This window comes from Myiozetetes cayanensis, unplaced genomic scaffold (genome assembly GCF_022539395.1).
Source record: "Myiozetetes cayanensis isolate MyiCay16 unplaced genomic scaffold, myiCay2020 scf2-11, whole genome shotgun sequence".
NCBI classification, from domain to species: domain Eukaryota; kingdom Metazoa; phylum Chordata; class Aves; order Passeriformes; family Tyrannidae; genus Myiozetetes; species Myiozetetes cayanensis.
In genome coordinates this window covers 57,850,619-57,873,593 of record NW_026087411.1, presented here as the reverse complement: position 1 = coordinate 57,873,593, position 22,975 = coordinate 57,850,619, and the positions used below count along the sequence as shown (strand labels likewise).

General features: G+C 36.7%; 1 protein-coding gene across 2 annotated transcripts in view; it reads right to left on the bottom strand.

The window, feature by feature from the left end:
• The window catches only part of HBS1L (HBS1 like translational GTPase), a 59,333-nt gene extending 37,245 nt beyond the window's left edge, over positions 1 to 22,088 (bottom strand). Inside the window, exons 1-4 of one of the 2 annotated variants that reach the window (XM_050316823.1) lie at positions 21,958 to 22,088; positions 19,247 to 19,312; positions 17,068 to 17,205; positions 14,738 to 14,932 (exon numbers count right to left, since the gene is read on the bottom strand). In XM_050316823.1, the coding sequence (XP_050172780.1) occupies positions 14,738 to 14,932; positions 17,068 to 17,205; positions 19,247 to 19,312; positions 21,958 to 22,000 (442 nt within the window). In that variant the 5' untranslated portion in view covers positions 22,001 to 22,088. Of the gene's footprint in view, positions 1 to 13,264; positions 13,286 to 14,737; positions 14,933 to 17,067; positions 17,206 to 19,246; positions 19,313 to 21,957 lie in introns of those variants that run through there. The other variant, XM_050316824.1, reaches the window with a different exon arrangement.
• Positions 22,089 to 22,975: the final 887 nt, after the last annotated feature.

Sequence of the window (22,975 nt, the reverse complement as noted above, 5' to 3'; positions counted from 1 at the left end):
TGATGCCGGAAGGCAGGTTCCAATGAGGATGAAACCAGTAAAACATAAGACTAACATGCTAACACGCTTGCCTGCTTTGCAGAAACAACTGTGTTTTTTGCAAGGCCTCCAGCTCAGTGAATAAGCAACATCTTTTACTCTGGAAGAAAAAAAAAACAACTTCAAAGGGAACAAGAATAAGAAGTGAAACAGGAACTAACATGTTACACCTAATAGATGCTCTCACTTTTTAAGGCAATCAATCAGGACAGGGTCTGCCCACATGCCCCCAAGACAATGGGAATTTTTTTCAGAGCAAGGATTTGTAGCTATGCACACAAAGACTTTATGTAAGATAAGTAGCTAACCATTATAAATAAAATTTGTAAAGAAAAAAGCTCACATGAACTAACAATACAGTTGAATGATGGAAAAGGTACCTCAGATAGGTGTCAAGTCCCAGTTCAGAAGAACTCCCAGACCTAGGAGATGGTAACCCCCTAATTACCAGCCTTGTAATCAAAGATGGAGGATAGAGTAGGAGAGATGGTGTTTACAGTTTTGCAACACAGAATAGCTCAAAGGAACTGCAACTTGAAAATCCTACCTCCTTTGCTGTTCCAACTAGTCTCTTAATAACCAAAACTTAAGCAGCTACTGAAAACATATAACCTTGTAAAAAGTTAAATGATACGTAACTGAGTTTATTTTAAAAAAACTGTGAATCTTTAATAGTTAAATACATGCATTTAAGAGCCACCTGACAAATTACTTTGAAGAGAAAAATGTTGAAGGTTCAGATTTTTACCAATCAGAAAGAATAAATGTTAAAAGGACAAACTGGAAACAAAAGGAATTAAATATACATTGTTCTCTGCACATATAAATTAGGTCAAGTTAAACATTTCACACAATCTGTTCAAAGGAAATATGCTGAGTGAATATACACCTTTTATAGTACTTGTTTTACTAGGACTGAATGTAAAATAATGAAGCAAAACATACATGCTAAACAAAACCAAGCAAAATAATTAACAAGGTGACATTTTTCCTTTGTGTTTTTTTCTCCAAATTAGAGACTAATACTGATAAACCTGCTCTTCCCCTCCTTAATTGTTCCAAGATTTCAGATTAAGGGGCGATGTTTTACACTATTAGTTCAATTTTGCATTATTACTCAACGACAAAAAATGAAGTTGGTATTTAAAAAAAAAAAAAAAGTAATTGCAGCATCACAGTTCTTCAACAGAAATTTCAAAAATGCTAATTAAAGTTTTAATACTTTTTCTTACATGAGTCTAAGATAATTTTAAAAAAATTAGATTTATAAATTATTTCTATGTAGATGGGACAGTTAAACTACTCTGGAGGCATTCAATTTTAAAAATATAACACCAGGAGAAAAGAGTTAAGATTTCCTCATTCTATGATTTCCTCGTTCTCATGTTTTCAGTGTTCTTACAGCATGAAACCAAAGGTTGTAGGTGCACCATCAAGTGTTTCTACAACATGCTCACTACCTACAATTCAATCTAAGGATTAAACTTTACAATGTGCTATTATTTAGTAGGGTGCTCTCCCTATTTTTAATAATAGATACCACTTAAAATTAGAACATCTTCCCATCATCATCCAGTCTTATTCCTCTCCTTAATGCTATTTTGCACTCACAGTGGAACATCAGAAGAGAAACAAAGGGAGATGAGGCTTCAAGTCCAGTCACATTCTTATCTACTAGTTTTTGGTACTACGTGCTTAACAACGGGGTACATGAAGATGTATTATCCACACATGACTGCTCTCTATGGGAAGAGACCTTGACTGGTCATAATCATTCTAGTGAACCAGCACTTTATTCTACCTTAATGCTGGCATTCGAAGCTCAGTTTTTCCAATATAACTAGATACATTCCCACTAGCAGCTCTTGCTGGCAGACTTTCCAGATATTCTTGTGCTGTAAAGGACCTTTTTCTGCATGCACCTCCTAAAGGCAAGCAACTTCTGCCATTTGAAAGGAAAAGCCGCAATCTCAGTTTTGTCCTCAGAGCTACAAAGATGAAAGTTCAATAAATTACACACAAACCTACTCATCATCAGCTATCTTTAACAAAAAGACAAAGCAATAAGTAAATACATCCGTAGGACAGGGTGACCATATTCTCAAAGCACAGCTTGAGATGGAAACTGGTAGATGAAGCAGTTTGAGACTACTAAAGTATACTTTACTGTCACATTTTCTTCTAGTTCATTCTTGTGAAATCTTCTGTTTTTCTTTACTGTAATAGCAACAGGCTTCATTCAACATCTACTTTTAGTGCCTCCTTTAATTCTAATGGAAGGTCCATTTCCTAAATAAACAGAATTAGTTTGCCACTCTGTCATCTTGTCCTGTTCATAAATACAGTACATTTGAGGAAGGGCAAAAATTAGGAAGAAGTAACAGTTACTAAAAATGCAAAGATAAAGAAAAGCTTTAGCATTCTTTCTTATTTAAATATCCTAGTGGCAACACATTTAGAGACAAAGAATATTTGAGTGTTAGGTGCGAAACTGTTAAAAGATCTCTGAATCTGACTTGCAAAACAAACTCAAGCTGCATCAATGTGGTACCTACTTTAGTTTATCTGCAGTCCAGAACTTCCACAGTATTAAAAACAACGTACTAGCAGAAAAAACAAACAAACCCACCAAATAAAACCCCTGAAAACAAGTTCACACAACTATTACTATAATTTTAGAGACAATTTTTAAGGTATCTGAAAAGCTACAAAGACAGTTTTCCTGTGCACCACGCTGTTTGTGCGAACACTTAGTTACAATGGATTACATACCAGAAAGACATAATTCCCTAAGGAACACATTATGAATGCTACCACCAACAATGGATATTACTAGGGATTTAGTGAATCTACCATTAATTTGATGATTAAGCTGACAGTAGGGCTTTCCATAGCTAATTGATACAAAATCCTAGAATTAAGCTCTAACTGTATTTAGCAAGGAAACCACTGCAAGGAAGAGTAGAGATAGTGGCCAAGCTGAAGTAAGCAAGGTACAAGTAAGCCACTTGACATACACAACAGCACACATTTGAGAAGCACAAAATGCATTTTAAAAAATTAACTGTTCTGGACTGAATAGGAAAAGTTGATAAAAATTGCACCATCCTTCAGCACAAGAAGTGTATTCACATACATAGTTCAGTTTTCCCTTTTTAATTGCAGCATGATTTATGTTATCTGCATTATTTATCTACACTTGAAATATTTATATATATTATCATTCTGAAAAATGTATTCCAAATTTTCCTATTAATTCATCTGGCAACAGCCAAAAGTTATCTAATTCCAGCGTTATCAAAGATGAACTTGTTTAATTAAGTCTAGAAAAAATGGAGACCAAACATTACCATAATCTGAATAAAGGAGACCTTTATTTTGGAAAATAACAACCTATATATAGACGTGATATGAAACATAACACTAGGGGCTCTATTCCTCATTGCCAAATTCAAAGACACAAACTGATTTATAAGAAGCTGCACACCTGAGTTTAGAATCAAAATTGAATACAATAAAATATAACCTGTAGTTTTAAATAAGCTTTGCACGATTTATCAGATGCAGAACGCCAGAACAATTTGATTTGCCAGTCTGAAGCAGTGCATTTCACCCTACTATGACTTTAGAAGGGAACTTGCATGGACTTAAGTTCATTGCTTAATGTTTTTCTCTACACTTTTACACGTTTACAGTAACACCCTTAAGCACACAGATTGCATCCACAACCCTGTAATAGTTTGTTTCCATACGTTATCAGAAAAATAGCTTTGAGTAGCACTTCTCTTCCTTTTTTCAACTTAAGCAGAGCACTTGGTGTATACACAGTTACACCATCTTACCTAGTGGACAAGCAAAGTTAGTCATTTTCCTGTTTATGTGGGTCAGCTATAGGGAAGAGAAAAACATGAAAAATAGGAAAATGTGATTCTAAAACCACAAAAAGGGCTAACAAGGGTTTGAACAAGGAGTACCCAAAATAACATCAACTCATATTTTGGAATTAATTAGATATAAAATTTCCACTTAGGGTAAGCTTCTAAATGCAGTAAAAATATGGAAAAAGAACTGAAGCAGCAACCAGTCAAAGCCCTTCCATGTCTTTGCTAATAGGGCATTACAACTTCTGCAGATGCAGGTATTTTCCATAAAAAAGTTACCTAGTTTTCCAAGCTTTTGGCATTTTAAGCATGAATTTCTACTTTCTTATAGAGATTCTGACAGTAGACTCAGGAGTTTTAATTTTAATGGCCATTTCAATCACAGGTATAACAGAAGCGAGAGGCCTGGTACTTCATGCATTTGTAACTGTCCACTCTGAAGACCAAAACACTAGTTTTATGAACGAACACAGAAGCTGAGATGAAAAGTGGGTAATGTTTTGTCACCCAAGAACAAAACAGTTCAGCTGTAATTAGCCACACAAGTAGTAGGTGGGTGGCATTTCTGTTGATATTCATGTACACTAAACTATGCAGCACTAGACTATGCCATAATACACTAGACTATGCCACTAATATGCTTTATAACAATACTGAATCATACAGAAAACTGCAGAAACACATGCAGAAGACAGCACAAAGTATGTATTGATAACACGAATTTTCTAGGGAAGGAAGTATTTCTAGTGAAAGACACCAAGCATAAACAGACATTGTGAAGTAATTTTGTATTTTAAGCTTGAATTTTTATACCACCTTCCTGGCTTTTACTCTTTAATTTAATTTCTGAATTTTCACACATTTCCTGTTAACATTCAAACTCCTTTTTATCAGTAAGTAATGTATTTTAAACTGTTCCTTTTCCTCACCCTATTTTGGATTTGATATGCCTATACTTCTAACATTTAGATGTCTTACTAGTTTCTAGAGCTGAAATGCATTAGTTTTCAACTGCAAAACACTCCTGTGTCAGCCTTCTCAGCAACCTTGCTTTAAGTACTCAAGTGCAAACTTCAGGTGGGACTTACAATGTTTAAACTGATATACTATGGTACTATAATAGCAGTGACTCATTCACCCTTAAGACTTGACAGGATTTTTAAAAAATGTGACTCCAACTTTCCTGATATTCCAGCAATCCTGTCCAAGAACTTAGTAAATTCTTCACTTTACCTTCTAGAGACACTGAGAAAACCAACTGATTTTGACCGTGACCTGAAGTGACTGAGAGAGAAGGCCACTGTAGGAACTAGCAGAGCTACAGTTTCCCCAGGATCTCTGTTTCTTCTGGAATGCCAAAGTTCTTAAAAGGACACAATCATTTTTAGTTTTATCTAAGCTCTCTTAGTTTCTATGCAAAACACCCAATTTTCATACCTGATAGAGTCAACTACCAAAATGATTGACTTTGTATTATTTACACTTCATCCTAACAAAAGTAAACCAAACTAGTGTTAGAAGAGTATAAAGGATAACTCAGAAAAAGCCTGGAGTGTCACTTTTTCCAGTGTAGGTGTACAGTATGTATGAGGAGAATCTCAAAAAGACATCTCAAAGGATTTTGAAAAGCTTTTCATTGCTGGTGACACATTTTTCCCTGAAATAAGCCACTTCCTTTCTAAAACCCACACAGTACCTCAGTCTCAAGATTCAGTAACTTCTCAAAGTCTGTGTATATATTTTTCTTACCCAAAACACGGAAGTCTTAAATTCTGATTTATTTTCCATGATTTAAGATATATCATGACAGATTCAAACATTTCCATTGAGAAAAGAACATATTTTCTTTGTCACAGACTGAATACATCCCATCTCTGAGTATAATTAAGTACAATAGGTCCTCATCCCTGTAGCAGGCATTTGAGAACTGTCATGTTACAGAAAAGTTAGCACAGCCAAGTGAAGTTGGGTAAAAAAATTATTTTGAGCTACCTGTTTATAAATGGTGGATTTTCAAATGAGCAAAAAATCAAACCATCAAAACCTAGTATGATAAATGGAAGTAAAACCTGAGGGATTCTAAAGCTAATGAAAATATATCGTACATCACCGTTAAACTTCAGAATATTCGCTCCTCCAGGGTTTCTTTGGAATTCTGCCTATAAATAAAACCCAAAAGTATCAGTTTGCTTGGTTTTGATTTTTTCATTTAAGATTCCAAACTTCACTTTTCCATTAACCATAAAGCAGAAGTGACAGAAGTTATATGTTAAAGTACAATAATCTGCATTCTGACACTGCACTAGGAAGCAACCGCTATCAGTGTCCATCTGCAGCATAAAAAGACAGAAGACAAATAAGTATTTGTCCATGAAAATAGAAACACCCACCATTCTGAAGCAAAACCTAACCTTGCTGCATTCAACTGAGTAAAAAAAAAAAAGCTAATTACAACGTCACATTGTGGTGATGTTTGCATGATTTTTTCCTTTTTTTATCTGCTACTGGTGTAAAACAAAAATGAAAGAAGATACTTATACAGAAGAAGAAAAAGAATTTCAGAAAGCAAAAAGAAACATTAACAAAATGTAAGCTAAGCACCTCTCAATTTTATTTGTGCCTTTTCTTCTAGAAATTGTCAACACTGTATTAATAGTTACATCAAAAAACCTGAATACATGCAGAATTAATAAAAATATAAATCAAATATAAATATAAATCAAAAATACATGCCAGTGGAAAAAAAACCCGCTTCTCTATTAACATCTATTAACTGCTTCTCCATTAACAAATTAGTAAAGCCCAATATCTAGAAAACTAGACTTAGATATGAGATTATCTGGCATTATCATGAGTAAGGCTTTTCAGTTTCCTGTGCCTTACTTTCAATTCTGACTCTTTAGTGTGAAGTTTCTTATTAAATATTCATAAAAATAGCCTTCTAAAAGCCCTTGTTCACAGTGTTATTCCTGAGAAATTACCATAAAACAAAATAGCCAGTGTTACCACAAAGACAGCTCAACTCTAGATTCCTTGCCACCCCAACAACAATAAAACTTAACTTACTCAGTTCACAGTAGTTTTTATTTCCTGCAAGAACTGCACATTTACAGACATCTGACCTCCTTCTTGCTCAAGCATCACTAAAATCAAAAATCTTAGTGTCATAAAGTGGTTAACAATTCCGTTAATGGTGCCTGAAATGGAATAGAACCTTGCTCAGTCACCAGTATCTATCTGTTCTGCAACACTAACATAGGCAAAACCAAATGAAAATGCAGTTTAGCCAGAAAAAATCAAGCAGAAATGAAATGAAAACGCAGAGAATGCAGATCTTTTTGACTAAGAGGATACCATTTTTACATAAATATTTTGTAGAAATTTGAATTTTAAGAAAGGTTTCTCAGAGAACCCAAAAATATCAGCTACATATGTTGCCTAAAAATCAAAAACCCTAAGGCATCAATATCACAGAACAAAAATCTTTGCTTATCTTGACCATAGTGAAAGCAAGGTTATTACAACAGTGTGTTTCAAATTACAATCTCTGAATATCACTAATTATACCTTAGTAAAGGACACCTGAGAAATGTTACATGTCAAGAATATATGCCACAAGATAAAAAAGAGAAGTCTATATTACGACTTCATTCTTTCATGTTATGGACAAAAATATTCAAAATAGTCAATCAAAATATTAAAATAATGTCCATCTTTATCTAGCTATTACCTCCAAACATTAACAAGATCACAGAATCACAGATTATGCTGAGTTGAAAGGAACCAACAAGGTTCACCAAGTCCAACCCTTAGCCCTGCACAGGACCATCCCTACGAGTCACAACATGCACCCAAGAGTATTGTCCAAATGCATCTTGAACTCTGTCAGGCTTGTTGTGACCACTTCCCTAGTGAGCCTGTTCCAGTGCCCAACCACACTCTGGGTGAAGAACATTTTTTTAGTATCTAACCTAAACCTCCCCTGACACAACTTCAGGCCATTCCCTCAGGTCACCACAGAGAAGACATGAGATCACAGCGTGCCTGCCCCTCCTCTTCCCCTCATGAGGAAGTTGTAGACTACAATGAGGTCTACCCTCAGTCTCCTCCAGGCTGAACAGACCAAGTGACCTCAGCTGCTCCTCATACAGCTTACCCTAAAGGCCCTTCACCATCTCCATTGCCCTCCTTTAGACACTCTCTAAGAGCTGAACATCTTTTTTTAAATTGCAGTGCCCAAAACTGCACACAATATTTCAGGTGAGGCCACATCAGGGCAGAGCAAAGTGGGACGATCCCCTCCTCTCTCAATGCTTTGATGCTTCACCTGATGCCCCCCCAGACACGGTTGGCCCTCCTGGCTGCCACTGGCTCTGACTTATTTCATCACATTGTTTTCTAGTGCAGAATAAACATACCAGTTCCACAAAAAAAAAAACAACAAAAACTTCTCCTACTTCTCCAAAGAAAATCCACAGTCAAAATGCATTAAAACCACACACAGAAGTACAGATAATGGAATTTCCTTATAATCTAATTAGTAGTCTAGACACAGTGAATTGAACATCAAATATACTTAAGAGTTTATCAGCTATCCACACTTCACAGAAACAAAAAAACCAACATGTAAGTTATCCATAAAAATTCGACTCAATTTAAAAAAAAACAAAACAAAACAAACAAAAATCACAAAACAAACAAAACCCAAACAAAAACCACAACAAAACAACAAACAAAAACACACAACACAAAAAAAGAAAAAAAATAGTGAAGCATTCCCTGTCAGCACTTTAGGAAGTTTACTTTTACTGCATGAATTACAATGTGATAAAACGTTTGCTTGAAATATTGATTCATAATCAGTATTTGATACAAAAACATTTTAAACATTAGAGAAGTTGAGTACTTTAGATTTGAAAAAGATGTAAATAATTATGTATATAACCCTAAATGACTACTACTACTTGTAAAAAGGAATTGCAATAAACTATATACCCTTCACAGTGACAAGTTGTATCTTCATGCCACTCTTTTGTACAGCTATTTATTCTTGCAGTAGTAGTAGCTGCTGTTTAAATTTCTTCCTTAAGTGTGGATTTTCAGAAATTGCTGATTACTGAAAACTGTTATTTGAACGACATGTTAAGATGAAATAGGGCAAAACACAAGATTGCAAAGACTACCTCACTGCACCAACTAGTCTCTAAGAAATATGATTTTGAAATATTATTGTGCAATAGTTCCAGAAATTTAAGTAGCTTGCTGCATCTGAAACTTAAGATCTTGAGAACTGACCAAATAGATTTTGCCTTACTTTCTCCACAGGAATCTTCCATGCAAAGAAGAATGCCCATTCAGTCACAACTCTATTTTTATCAGGTAAGTTAATAAGAAATTGTAATTAAATCAGTCCTTCAGGAATACGCATTTTATTTACATACATAAAGCAACATCAATTTTGTATTAAAAATATTCAGCAGCCACTTAAAAATTATGCACAAAATAAATCTAATGTACAAAAAGCCTTAGGAGTATTCAGTCTGAATATTGGAAGTAGTATGTCTATGTAGTTTAGTATTATCTTTTTCTGTTTATATGCAAACACAGACAAGTATCTTGCAATGTTAATATGTGAATTCCAAAACAACTAACACAATTAACTCATATTAAGCAAAGATACACAGTAGTTGCAAAACAAGGAGGGGAAAATTATATACATATATCAAGAAAATAAGCTCCCGGTGTCAAGCATTAAACAGGCAGATCTAGTTAACAAGAATTCTAACATTCATCAGGCACAAATCCTTCAGTGCAAAGGCCAAACACAGACTTGTTATACAAAAATGCCACATACTACAGTATCATGCAGTATTCTAAGACAAACCTCTCCCTGATACCATAAATCTGGTTCTCAGTAAAGAAATTAAAGAATAATTAGGGAAATTAATAAAATACCTGTTTCATTTAAAAAGCAAATATAGGGACACAATACCTTTTGTTTAGAAAAACAAAACCATAAAACTGTCCAAGCATGAAAATAAGTAATTTCTGCTAAATATTAATTTGAATTAAGGTTTATCCACCACTTAGGCACCTTCTGTGGTGTTCAGCCTGCAGGTTTTTACTCATTCAACGTTCACTTCAGGATTCAGGATTGCAAACTAAAGAAAAATCCCTCCCCTACCACTCATGCACTGAACAGCACATATGGCTCCTTCATGACCACTAACACCACAGTCAAATGCAAATGAGAAAGTAATTATATATGAAAATCGAGCTACCTAACAAGATTAAAAGTTGTTTACTAAGGTAGTAAACCCACAGTAAGATCTGTGATAAACATGTAATGTTTCAGTCACTTGTTCAAACTTTAATCTGCATGAAAAGTATGGCAAAACTGAGCTCCAAGCACTACACATTGCCCCCTACTACTTGCATATACTTTCCAATGGGATTCATATAATATACATTTAGTTGTCCGGATCAGGCTCTAAAATTATTAAAATGCTAAGAAGTTTTATGCAAATAAGGGTAGCCAGGGGAATGAGAGAACAGATCAAAACCAGAGAGAAGCTAGACAAGAATAAGAAATTATTTAGATGGAAAAGCAAAGCAATGAAAATTTTAAAACCTCACATGCATTAGAAATCTCTACCAACATTAATTAGGGTCTCAAGAGTACTTGGAACACAAGAAAGTAAAACCACCTAAAAACACACCAGGCATGACAATGCCAAAACTTTGCCCTGATGTCCTATGTTTGAAAATTGGAATTTCTATTCTAGAAAACATACAGTGGGAAAGCTGAACTTTATAAACTCTCCAAATAGGGCCTTTTGCCTCAGTAGGAATAAGAGACTTGGATTTTTAAGCAGGAGAAAGTTAATGTTTGGACTAACTACAGAGAAACAGATCACTGGAAAACATTTCATATTTTTCACACAGAAGTATTTGATATAATAAAACTTCCAGTATTACAACCAGTATCAACCAGACTTCTATAGAAAGTCTTCTGAGGAAATCAATCATGTTCCCGCTAATGAACTTATCAGATCATAGTATGTACAACATATTGTATTATTTAATCCTCTAAGGCACTCAAAATAGGTTAAGATACAGACAGCTAGATTAACACATCAACTAGAACATAAACACTGCAGCACTGTCATTATATAAAACTTTTATTAATAAGGGTAAGAAACATTCATTTCATTCATGAGGTCAAAGGTCACACTGCTCATAGTCCTAAATGACAATTTCATCAACTAAGCAAACAAGCAAAATATACAGACCATTAAATTTGTACCTGAGAGAACTGGAACGTGTTTTATTTTTATTCAGAAACAAAATTGTAGTGCAACCTGAAGTCAAGAATAAACCTTAAGTTTTTGTCTTCTTTTTGATGTAATATGCTCAATAAAAATTAATATTAAAACTAACAAAGTTATATCTACTGTTTCATACTAGCTGCCAAGTTTAGCATTGATATGTGTATGGCAATATATGAACAAATGTATTTTTCTAGTTGCAGCAGTATCTTTATTGAACTTATTGCTGTTCAGAATTTAAAATACTGACAATGACATTGGAAATATATTAGAAGTCATAATGTGCATTAAGAGGCAAGTTAAAACATATATACAGTTGCTAATCTGACCAACAGGGTACTTGAAAAAGTCCAGAATGTTCTGATATGGATCTTTCACCTGAAGATTCAAAGTAACAGTAATGGGTGCAAACAGTAGAATAGAATGTCTTTCCATTTCTAAAGAAAGTTTTCTTCAAAACAGACAAGAGGCAGACACAAATAGCACTTACGCTTTGCCCAATTTTTTTTCCACTGAGCAAAGACTCTCATGCTACAGTTGAAAGAACTGTTACTCCAATACTTCTCTGAAAGACTTGAGAATAAACCATAGAATCCTGGGGAAACTTCTCACAAAATATATGCAGCATGTATATACCTATAAAATTGCTATTTTAACATTCTGAATATCATATTTTGACAGCTGATTGGAGGGGAGGCATAACAATTTTCACTGCTTGCTCCCCTACAAATTTGGTCCTATCAAAAACTATACTTGTCCTACCACAACCAGAACTGTAAAACCTGAGGTCACTGAGGTTTTTAAAAACTAAAGGTATTTCTGCTGTAATAGTGTCATCAGTATAAAGATAGAAAGAGAATGACAGTGATTGGAAACATCAATTACAAGACTGGCAGTTTAATAACATATCTTTATCAGAAAAATCTAACTTTAAGAACATTTAATAAAACACTTGTAATATAAACTGAGGTTCCTGCTCCCCAAACTATACACCATATAGCAAAAGTATATTATTTTACAAAATAATAATTCAGTGTTCTTCCCAATGAACTGTATCTTCAACACCTAAAGAGATATTTCAAGAAGTCTAATGGTATTCACAGAATTTTGTACATGCAATATCTATATACTGAAGATCAAGACTCTGCGAAAGTTAAAAATGTTAAACTGTCAGTGAAAATTACACAAAAATTAAGACATTCAGTGCAACAATTTAAAAGTTCACATACAAATTTGCTACCAATCATTAAGAACTGTAACACGTTTTTAAAAAATTTTTAAAAAATCAATTCTGAATTATAAATACATCCTATATGATTTTTTTTTTTAATATAAGGTGGTATAAACAGTGAGACTTGGTTTTTTTCCTCATTACTGTCTTGTAAAAGCTTTTTTTTGGTTAGCTTTCACAATATCATCAGGAGATGCTGATTTGAAATCAAATGGTGTTATGGCTATTATGGGACCAGTTTCCTTGGGTTTTACATCCTGTATTTGTCTACTGTATAGGAAAGTTTTATGTACACCAACGGTGTGCCGCTTATATCCTTTTGGAGGATAACGGAGGCACAAGGTTAAAGCAAAAGATGAAGGTCTTGCACGCAGCGCCTTCATCCATGAAAGGGACAAATCCTGCCTCTTAAGACCATGCCCTTTTTTGGATTTTTTGCTTGTTTTGGCAAAACCAGAACATCTTCCTTGTTTTTCTTTTAGAGGTTTAGTTTCAGGGCTTAAGATACTTGACTGTCCTACCACATTTTGGTCTGTAGATACATCTGCACCTTTTACAAGGACACTTAAATCAATGCTGGTTCCTTGGGAAGGCTTGAATTCCATTACACTGTTCATGGGCAAGTCCATCCTTTGCTGAGTTTTATCTATTTCAATAGTCTCTGCTATTAAATCCGAGAGTGATAAATTCTCAACCTCCTTTATGGGAGAAACTTTAGAGAGGGCTAGAGAAGACAAAGATCCTGTCAGCTCTGGCATCCCAACTGAAGTTTGGGGTTGACTTACTAGTTGTAATAATGACGAGGTTCCCAATTTCCTATCAGTGAGACTTGCTGTTGACTGGGTATAAAGATCAGCCAAAGAGTAACAGTGGCTATCACTGCTTTCCTGGTGCTCCTGAAGTAAGTCAGCCAGTGATGTACTTCCAAGTCTTAACACTGGCAAAGCAGCCATGTCTGAAGAGGGGTTTTCTTGTTTCCTACTTTGCGCAAGTGAAGAAAAATTTTCAAGAAGTTCATTCTTTTTATTTACAGTATGACTGACTTCATTATCAAGAGCCAATTTTCCTAAAGCACTTGTTAAACACGGAGGACTGTAAAAATTTGCATTACTACTACAATCAGAAGTATTTGAGGAAACAAGAGGAATGTTGTCTTCAGGACTCAGAGAATCACAAATCACATTCTGCATCAGCAAGGATTTCAAGTCCTGTGTTTCCTTGCATTTCGAGGGGTTACTTCCTATGCTAAAGTAAACATCGTCACTGCCAGGAACCAGACTTACTGCATTAGCACTTTCTGGTAGTTGTTTCTCTGCCTGTTTATTCACAAGTTCACAAAGTGATGATCCTTTACACAAATCATCACTGAACGAAGATGACAGAACAAGTGAAGAGGATTTCAATCCTTTCCTTTCACATGAAGGTATATTGGATTTTTCAGCATTAAGGAGTACTTTGTCATTTGTAATATTCTTTAAAGAATAAAGAGCTGAGTCACTTTTTGCTGTCAAGTTTCCAAACCCAGGTGTGTTGGTGTTGTCAGCAGAATTTTCTACTGCACAAGAGAAACTGTCTGTATCAATACACATTTCTGGACAACAATGTAAGTCTCCTTACCTTACAATAGCCAATAATTTTCAGATGGAAGTGCAATCACAATGAAATATCCGATTTTTTTAGAGTTGACAGCAGCAAAAAAAAAAAAAATCAAGAAACATGAAAAGGCATTTAATTACTAAGTGTTATCCAAAGGTAAGGAATGTTCTACAATTAAATTACATGCATCTACTGAAATATCTAAGAAACTTTAAGCAAAGAATGCCAGTAAAGACTGAAAATATCTAAACACAAATCAAAATAAGAAAAGTTACTGTATAGACACTACCAAAAAAGTGGGGATGGGAGATGTCAGTTCACCTAACAAATAATGGAAGCACATAAAATTTAAAGACGTTGTCCATCTTAAAGGGACATGCATTAATTCAGTCATCATATATTATAAATCAGAAATCTATCATGAACTGCACCTGTTTGCAGCTTGCATTTGAACTGACACTAAGGTGTTATTTTGACTTCTAGCTCAAGAACAGCTACAGTTTCCTGTAAACGTTTTAGAACACAGATATAGTAAGTTGATCTTCTTTAATTTTCTAAGAAATTACTATTGCAATAATAACCATTTTCAGTTTGTAAAGCCAGAATTAAACTGCAGATAGAAATTAATCACCTTGAACGTAAACAATTAAATATAAGTATACCTTTTGTAGTCTTTGCTAAATTCACAGCATCCTTATTCTTGGTCTTCACACTTTGCTTACTGCCTTGTGAAAGCACAAGATCCAAAGCCTTCTGTACATCAAAGTTACTATCCAGTATTGCTTGCACCATCGCTTGTTCCGGTATGGACTCTGCCAAAACTTCTCTCATTTGATCAAGGCATGAATTAAGACGGGCTGAAAGAAATATAATACTGTTATAAGCTGCACAAAAATGTGTCTTAGATGGCCTAACCACTAGTACCACACCTCTAACAAAAAAACAGAAGAGAAAAATATTACAGTAAGTTAAAACCTTCAGAAATTAATTTCAATCTCACTGCCCTGATAAACTTTGTTTCCACACCCCGCAGAATATCTGACCTATTTCAGACATTGCTATAAGGAACTGACTACTATTTATTAATCTAGAAAGTCTCAATATTGGAATATTTTGATGTTGTAAAATAACTACCTTAACTGCAGAGAAGAAATACAAATAATCACCTTAAAATTATCCAAATTAATTTAGTAAGTCAACATGGAACCCCAGTGAACAGCATATTTTAAGTATTTACAGATGTTTCAATTAACACCTGAAGTAAAACAGCATTTTTGAAGTCCTCAGGCCCTAACAACTGAAAACTCTTGATCAACATGCCAGGTTTCAAACCACCTGCAATCTTCACCTTTTCTAAAATGCAAAGTAATATATTTTTTGGCTGATAAAATCAATTTTCTTTGGAGCATACCTTTGCAACTAGTATAAGCCTTGACTAAGACATCTGCTGCACATCAAAAGACTGAAAATTCACCAGTCTGCCATTCACTGGAAGTAGGGTGCTGATCAGCCATACAAACATACAAGAAAATCTTCCTGAATATCCCAGTTTCTGCCAGTTCAGGTTTTAGAAAGCAGGAACTGAAGAACAGGAAGACAACTACATATTTTTAATCTAGAACACCTGAAAGACTTTTAAAAAACTGTGCTACAGGAATTCCACACCACAGAATTCCAACCTCCTCCTGATTACTTAAATTAGCACCTTCTACCTGTAATTCAAATAGTAAGTCAATGTTGCCCACACATTCGCCATGCAAAACAAGTATGGGCAGAGCCCTATGCAATGTCTGGTTACCATTTTACTAACTAATACTGAACAAGGACAATCTTGCCAAACTCTTTGCAGCCATTGACTGCATCAATAATTTTGTATTAATGGTCAACACTGGACGCTGAATCAAAGATAACAAGTCTTCTGAGACCACCGCTGTTTTCACAGTAGAAATAGTTATTCTGAAGTTTCCTTTCCTCCTCTTTTTCAGTCCAGAATGTTAGTTTCCTTCTTGTTCCAATACAGTTCTTAACCGATTGAGTCTGTCAAAAGCATTGTGAAAAGCCGGAAGACCATATGGTCTAGATCATCTACACCACTGCACTGGCTTGTTCTTTCAAATTGCCCCCTACAGCATTATTTCCTGCTGTGAACCCAGGATACTCCCTAATGTACCATATTTAACCATATCGCTAAGCATTAGCAACACTTCTACCAATGTAATTGACATGGAATCGAAACTTTTCTATTCTATCTATTGCTCTGAATTTTCTGCAACTTTTTTTAAGTAACACATTTCAACGCACTTTACTCTGAGCTTATCAACATATTAAAAATAACTATAATTATTTCCAAAACATTAAAAACTATATTAACCATTAATACTTACAAAAGAGACTTGTGAATCTTTTTCACAAAGCAAGTAATTAAGCAATCAGGTAGCAGGTTTAAAAAACAAAAGCAAGTATTTTTTCCCTCACCACTTAGCTCAGAACTCAGCTTGATCATGGCTGGAAGACTGAATGGAAACAAAAGTCTTATGAATTCAAAACAGAGTAAGAAAAGATTATAGAGAATATTGGCTACTGTTTCAAGGAAATGAGATACTTTGAAAACCCCTCAAATGCTGCTAATTGCTATACTTTGGAATGCAAAACAAGCAAAAAATCATTCTACAAATACTCAGTATTCAAGAGTCAAGACTTGAGCTGTCAGTACAGCTGTTCTTATGTCTGAATTTCACATGAAATTTCATTATATCTAGTAAGAAAGTAAGAACACATTTCAGTGTATGCAACCAAGTTACAAGTAATTCACAAAAGGCAGTTAAAAATTTGAAGTCACCACTGAGACTATTTTTGTGAAAGGTGTTCTTCTACCATAAGGTTACAAAACTGTAAGCAATGTTGATCAAGAAACATTCATTTAAGACTATTCTAGTAAATCCTTAATTCATATATAAGATTATTCTAATAGTTATTTATCTTCTATAATTACCTCTATCAACTTCAGTCAACTGATGACTGGATGTAAAATAATCAGCAGTATCATCGGTACCTTCATAGCCATATTCTTCTTCTAAAGGCTCAGCAAATGCGGCTGGTTTGTCACGTCTGGAGTAGATAAATTGAGCTGCTGCATTAGGTAAAAAATGGAAGTATTAAAAAAAGTCAAATTTTTTTTTCCTTTAAAAACAAAACATATGTAAACGTAAAATAAATTAGGAGACAGAATTGTTGCAGCAGTTTCAAGGGGATGCTGGGACACTACTGTATAATCACTACTACCTGAGAACTACACAGAGCATACAACAGATCATACCAGAATATAAGTAAGTTGTCATCACAGTGAAAGTACAGGCTGGCCAATATCCTTTTATCCATGTAATGCAACAATTCTGCAAAGTTCAGTATTCAAAGAAAAGAATATACTCATGGTTTGAAAACCAGTATTTTTTATGCAAATCACCATCTCTGGCCTAATGTCCTAAGAACCTTACTCCAGAATTTTTTTTACCTCAGTTTCAAGTTAAAAAAAGTCATCATGAAATTAACATTGCTTTTACAGTATGTCACTGTCAAACTACTGATAAGACTTTAATAGAGTTGAACACATACTTCCCTTCCCAGAATTTCATTAGAAATACAGCTCATGAGTTAAAACGTATAATCACACAAAACTTTAAACAAGTGTACAGTTTCGCTCTCATTTAGGAACACATTAAGGCATATATATATAAAACTTGCTGAATAAGAGCCTCAGTCACTACATTCTCTCAAAAATGTGCAAAGTATAATGTAAACAAATTGCCCTACATTACGTAATATTCCCCCAGCTCTGAAATACATACTGAAAGAATACATATATCCTGAAGTTAAGCAGTACAGCCTTAGAAACTGTTTCCCAAATGCACACATACTGTTCCATATTCAGTCACCATAACTGAAGTAACTATTAAAACATCATTAGACATTCCAGATCCAATTATTTTATAAATGAAGCTTACACACAAAGAGTTTTTAGGAAAATTACTGCGCACAGGCAGGAATTAGTCTATACTTGAGCAAAATGTATATATGTTCAACATTTTCACCACAAAATAAACAAGACTATTCTTAGAGAATGACTGAAAAAAAGCTAGCAATTAAACTTAGAAATTGAATACAAGACAGGATGTTGGAAAATGTGTCTACAAATACAAAAATTACACACCTAGATTCCCTTATCTAAAATTCACGGCATAAGAGAGAATAAGACTTTTAAAGACAATTATTTCAAGTTCCTGTGGCCAGAGGTCACACACTACATCACAGTCACAACGGATTCAGATCCAACTAGTTACCTGCAGTAGCACAGCGTCATATCAACACTAGCTGTACTATTTCCAGGGCCTACTCAGCCCTAGAAACACTGCCACCCAATCTGGGCAAACCCTGAACTGATAACTTGCAAGAGACTTGACTGGAGAACACAATCTAATGGTTCTAATAATAATATAATAATGGCCAGTCTTCGCGAGCGAAGATCCGGGGAAGGTCTTTACACCTTCCAGCCTGCGCATTGGATTTTTTTAGGTGAGACACAGTGTGCGTGGAACTGAGCCCACCCTCTAATGGTTCTACAGTGGGGTTAAATTCCTCTGGGCTGAGCTGCTTCAATTAGGTCTCACCTGAGCACACAGCATCACTATTTTTAAACCTACTTTGCAACATTATAAATATTGGGAGGCTGGTTATCTCCATGTGACCTTGCATGAGAGGAGAAGCCACTGAGGATCAGAACTACATCCCACAATAAGACTCCTTGCCCCACATTTATTCAAAGTTGTGTAAAAGACATCAGCTACCAGGTGCAGAATCACAACTGTTAACCCCACATAGATTATACTAACAATTTGAACAGATGGCAAATGTTTCATGATTATCAACACATTCTTTTCTCCACTACCAAGTATATTCTGACCATCTAAGATAATATAACATGCTTGTAAGAGTCAAGATGTAGCCAGTTGTCTAATGTGATTTTCAAAAGAACAACACTACATAACTGACTTTAACAGGATTGTAGCTACTACGCAGTTTTCAAAAGCATCACTAGCTTTTAGATATTGTTTTAATCTATAAATATGGGAGTAGGAATCAATTGGTGATACTTAAATATAATTATATGAACTAACCTGTTGAAGGAGAAATGCAATAATCATCTTCTACAGACTGGCCATACACATCATCATCTTCAAAATCTATAAGGCAAAAACCAGCAAGATTCATGTGCACAATTTCTAAATAATACTATAACTCAAAGTGTAGCTTTTGCACAAGGTTTTATGAAATTATGCATCTCCAGTATTTCAGAAGCGCAGTTAAGTTCTTCTTATTTACCTAGGTAAGATTTTCTAAGTTACAATAATAGAATTTTGTTACAGTAATAGAATGTAACAGTTAATACTCATTAGAAAAGTTGAAAATTCTCAAGAGCTACCATGCTTCACACCACCTCCTTCAGCATCCCCTTTGGAAAGCTGCCCTCTCAGACCAAATCCAACTTTCCACAGCTACACAAATCTTTACCCGTGGCACTTCTCTTGATAATTCTGCTTCACCTCTCAGTCTTAACCACAGACAGTTCAATTACAATCTTTACTCCAAAAACTCAGAATCAGTATTTCTACTCCATTCCTATGTACTTCTCACCTTTCCTCTCCTTTTATCCTCACGCTCATCCACCTTCCAAATGAGGTTCAGCAAGGCAAAAAACCCAATTCACAATTCCCTTTGAATATGCAAAATTTTTTCAAGCAAAAAGTATGAATCTCATAGTTACTTCAACATAACCATATACTTTCCTCATTAAAAAAAGGCATCAAGAAGCACAAAGAGAAAGTAAATTATGCCCTGTCCTCCAATAAAATAATCCTACTATTATGTAAATCTTGAAAATAAATTTGTAATTTTCACCAAGTAATAATGAAATACACAAAAAAAGTAATAAACTACTGTTAAAGTAGTGCATTTTTTTGCATACATTTGGCAGTTTCACAAGTGATACATATTGTTTACTGTTTTAAAAGACTTACAGACCACAGCATGCACTGACCATAAAAATAATTATTTAAAAATGACAGAAATCAGAGAGCAGAGTAGAAGCCACTGAAGCATTCCAGCTGTATCACCAACATACTCACAGATACCACATTCAGTTATGATCACAAAATCTCAAAAATGAGAGGAAAAAAAACAGAACATGGTCAAGTAAAGGCCACAAAATCTAAGGCCTCAGAAGTCTTCCTATGAAAGGAAACCAAAAAATACTATAAATATTTGCTTTAGGAATGAGGCACTTAATTCGGCCAGATAAAGCATAACAGAATCATAAGTGGTATAAAAAGAACATATGGCATTAAAATAAAGCAACCAAGAAGACACAAAATCTACTTCATTCAGGCCATAAACGATTGTATGTGACTACAGAAGCAGTATACGGTGCAAGGATGAGACCTGACATGTAACCCAACAGTAATGTTTCCAACAGCAACTGCAACTTAATGGCTACAGCAAACTACTGTCCATCTCAACAACCTCATTCAAAGAGATTCTAATACGTGTGTGAACAAGGAAATGAATTCTATGAACTGGGACTCAACTTCACAGATGCCACAGTCTCAGCTGAAATCAACATTTCAACCAACCTGTGATGAAAAAAAATCTCTAAAGGATGAAAAATCAAACAGTAAAATTCCCAATGCAGCCCAAGAGTTTTCCTGTATTATCTAAATTTACACTAACAAAGTCTGCAAGGTGGGACACAAAGATGCCACAGCTCTTATAAATTTACATGACTTGTGCAAAAATTCCAAGATCAACATATTAAATGTAATTTGTGCACCTATAATACATACACATTGTGCATCTGTTCACTCAACAGCAAAAGACTAGAGGCAGGCAAAGGCACTTCTACAATTTTTTTAATAATCTGACAAAGTAAGGCAACAAAATTGCTGCTCTCTTAACCAAGGATTCTATAAAATACCAGTATCAACTGGAAACCTGTCCATTTTTCCACAGCCCAATTCAACAGGAAAAAAAAAACAAACCACCTTTGAGGAAAAAAAAAGCGTGATTGACAGTTTGCCTAAGTTAATGGGCCGGGGCACAAAGAAAGCTGCAAGAGTGTAAGTAGGAGCCAAGTTCTTACAGAAGAACTCGTTCATTCCATGCAAGCTTAAATAAAGCAGGACAGGTGTCTTAAATGCAAAATTTCATCTTTAAAAATTACATTTCTTTCGCAGCTAACAGCTGTTGCTTATTATCTGTTATTATGGCTGACCCATCAGCAATAATTTGCTTGCATTGGGCAGTGAACACAACTTTTTAAGTTTTACAAGACTAAAGGTGGGTGGGTTAAATTGTATCGCGGCTTATTTTCAAGCCGCTGCTGCTCCTCAGAAACAGAGTCAACCCGGGCATCTCAAGGCAGCCCAGGGGCACCCAGCTGCAGCTTGGGTGCCGTGTGGAAGCTCCCGGCAGGCCCGGGCGGCGGGAGGAGGCCCTGACTGTCAGCGGCAGCACGGCCACGTGTGCGCGACCCTCCGCTGGGGCGGGCAGCGGGCCGGGGCCGGGGCGGGGAGAGGCTTCGCACGGAGCACCGTCCAACCCCCACCGAGCGAAGATGAGGGGGCGGCTTTTCCCCTCCGACCGCCCCTGACAGCCCCCCCAGGCCCTCCCCTACCCCCGCGCCGTCCCCGCCACACCCTCCTGCCCGCGGCCACCGGGGCGGGCGGCCCGGCCGGGAGCAGGGGCTCGGGCCGGGGGAAAGGAGCAAGGAGGGACCGGCAGCCAGGGCGGCCCCACAGCTCTGCCGCCAGCACCTGCTCGCTATAACCGCTACCTTCGTCGTAGTTGTAGCCGCGGACGTTCCTGTGCCGCGACATGACGGCGGCGGCGGCCTCCCTATCCCGCCCGCAGTGGCGCCGGCGCGGCAGGCCTAGGGCGCCATGTTGGTGTCCGGCGAGGCCCGGCGGGATCCCCCCCCGCGCAGGCGCGCCGGGCACCTTTCCGCCAGCGTTCGCCGCCGCGCATGCGCACGGCGCGTCTCTCGTGGCTCGGGAGCTTCCTCGGGCCGGCGGGGCGGGGCCGGGGCGCGGCTCGCGCTCCGCCCTCGCGCGGGGGTTGTGAGGGTCCGGTTTTGGTCGCCGGTGCCGGGGGAGCTCGGGGCGCGGCTGGAGCGGCGTGTGGTGCCGCGGTCCGGTTTTCGAGGTGGAGAGCGGTCAAAGTTTGGGCTCCGTGAGCTCGGAGATCTTTTCCAGCCCAAATAAACGATGCGGTGATTTTGCTGGGGTGTTTCCCGAGGCTGCGGGTTGCGTTGTTCGTCGGGGTGCAGGTTCGGTTTGTGGGCTAAAGACAAATGCTCTCTAATGGCACGGCACAGTGCCATGTAAAGACACTAGCCCTGAGCTCAGTAAGAGGTTGCCAGGCTAGTCTATCATTCTGCTTGTTACTTTCCCTCTGACTGGTATAGCTGTACAAAACCAGATACTATGTCTGGCTTCGGAAAGATGTGTTGTACAGAAAAACCCACTTGTTGGTCAGCACTATGCTAAATTCTTTATCTCACCTGCACTTTCTGAAAAAAGTGCATCCCAGCCCTCAGGGTGCCGTAGCCGACACGGAATGCTGGAATCCAGCCTCCCACCCTGGAGGAGATGAGGCTGCCCGCAGCCAGGTGCATCTCACCACCACATTGTTTTTCACACCTCAAACTCCATACGAGATAAATGGCCTTGCCAGAACTGATCTCTTTCTGACAAGCATAGAATCATCAGGGCTGGAAGAGGCCTTCAAAATCACCCAGTCCAACTGTCAACCCAGCACTACACTGTAACCACTAAACCATATCACCCAGAGCC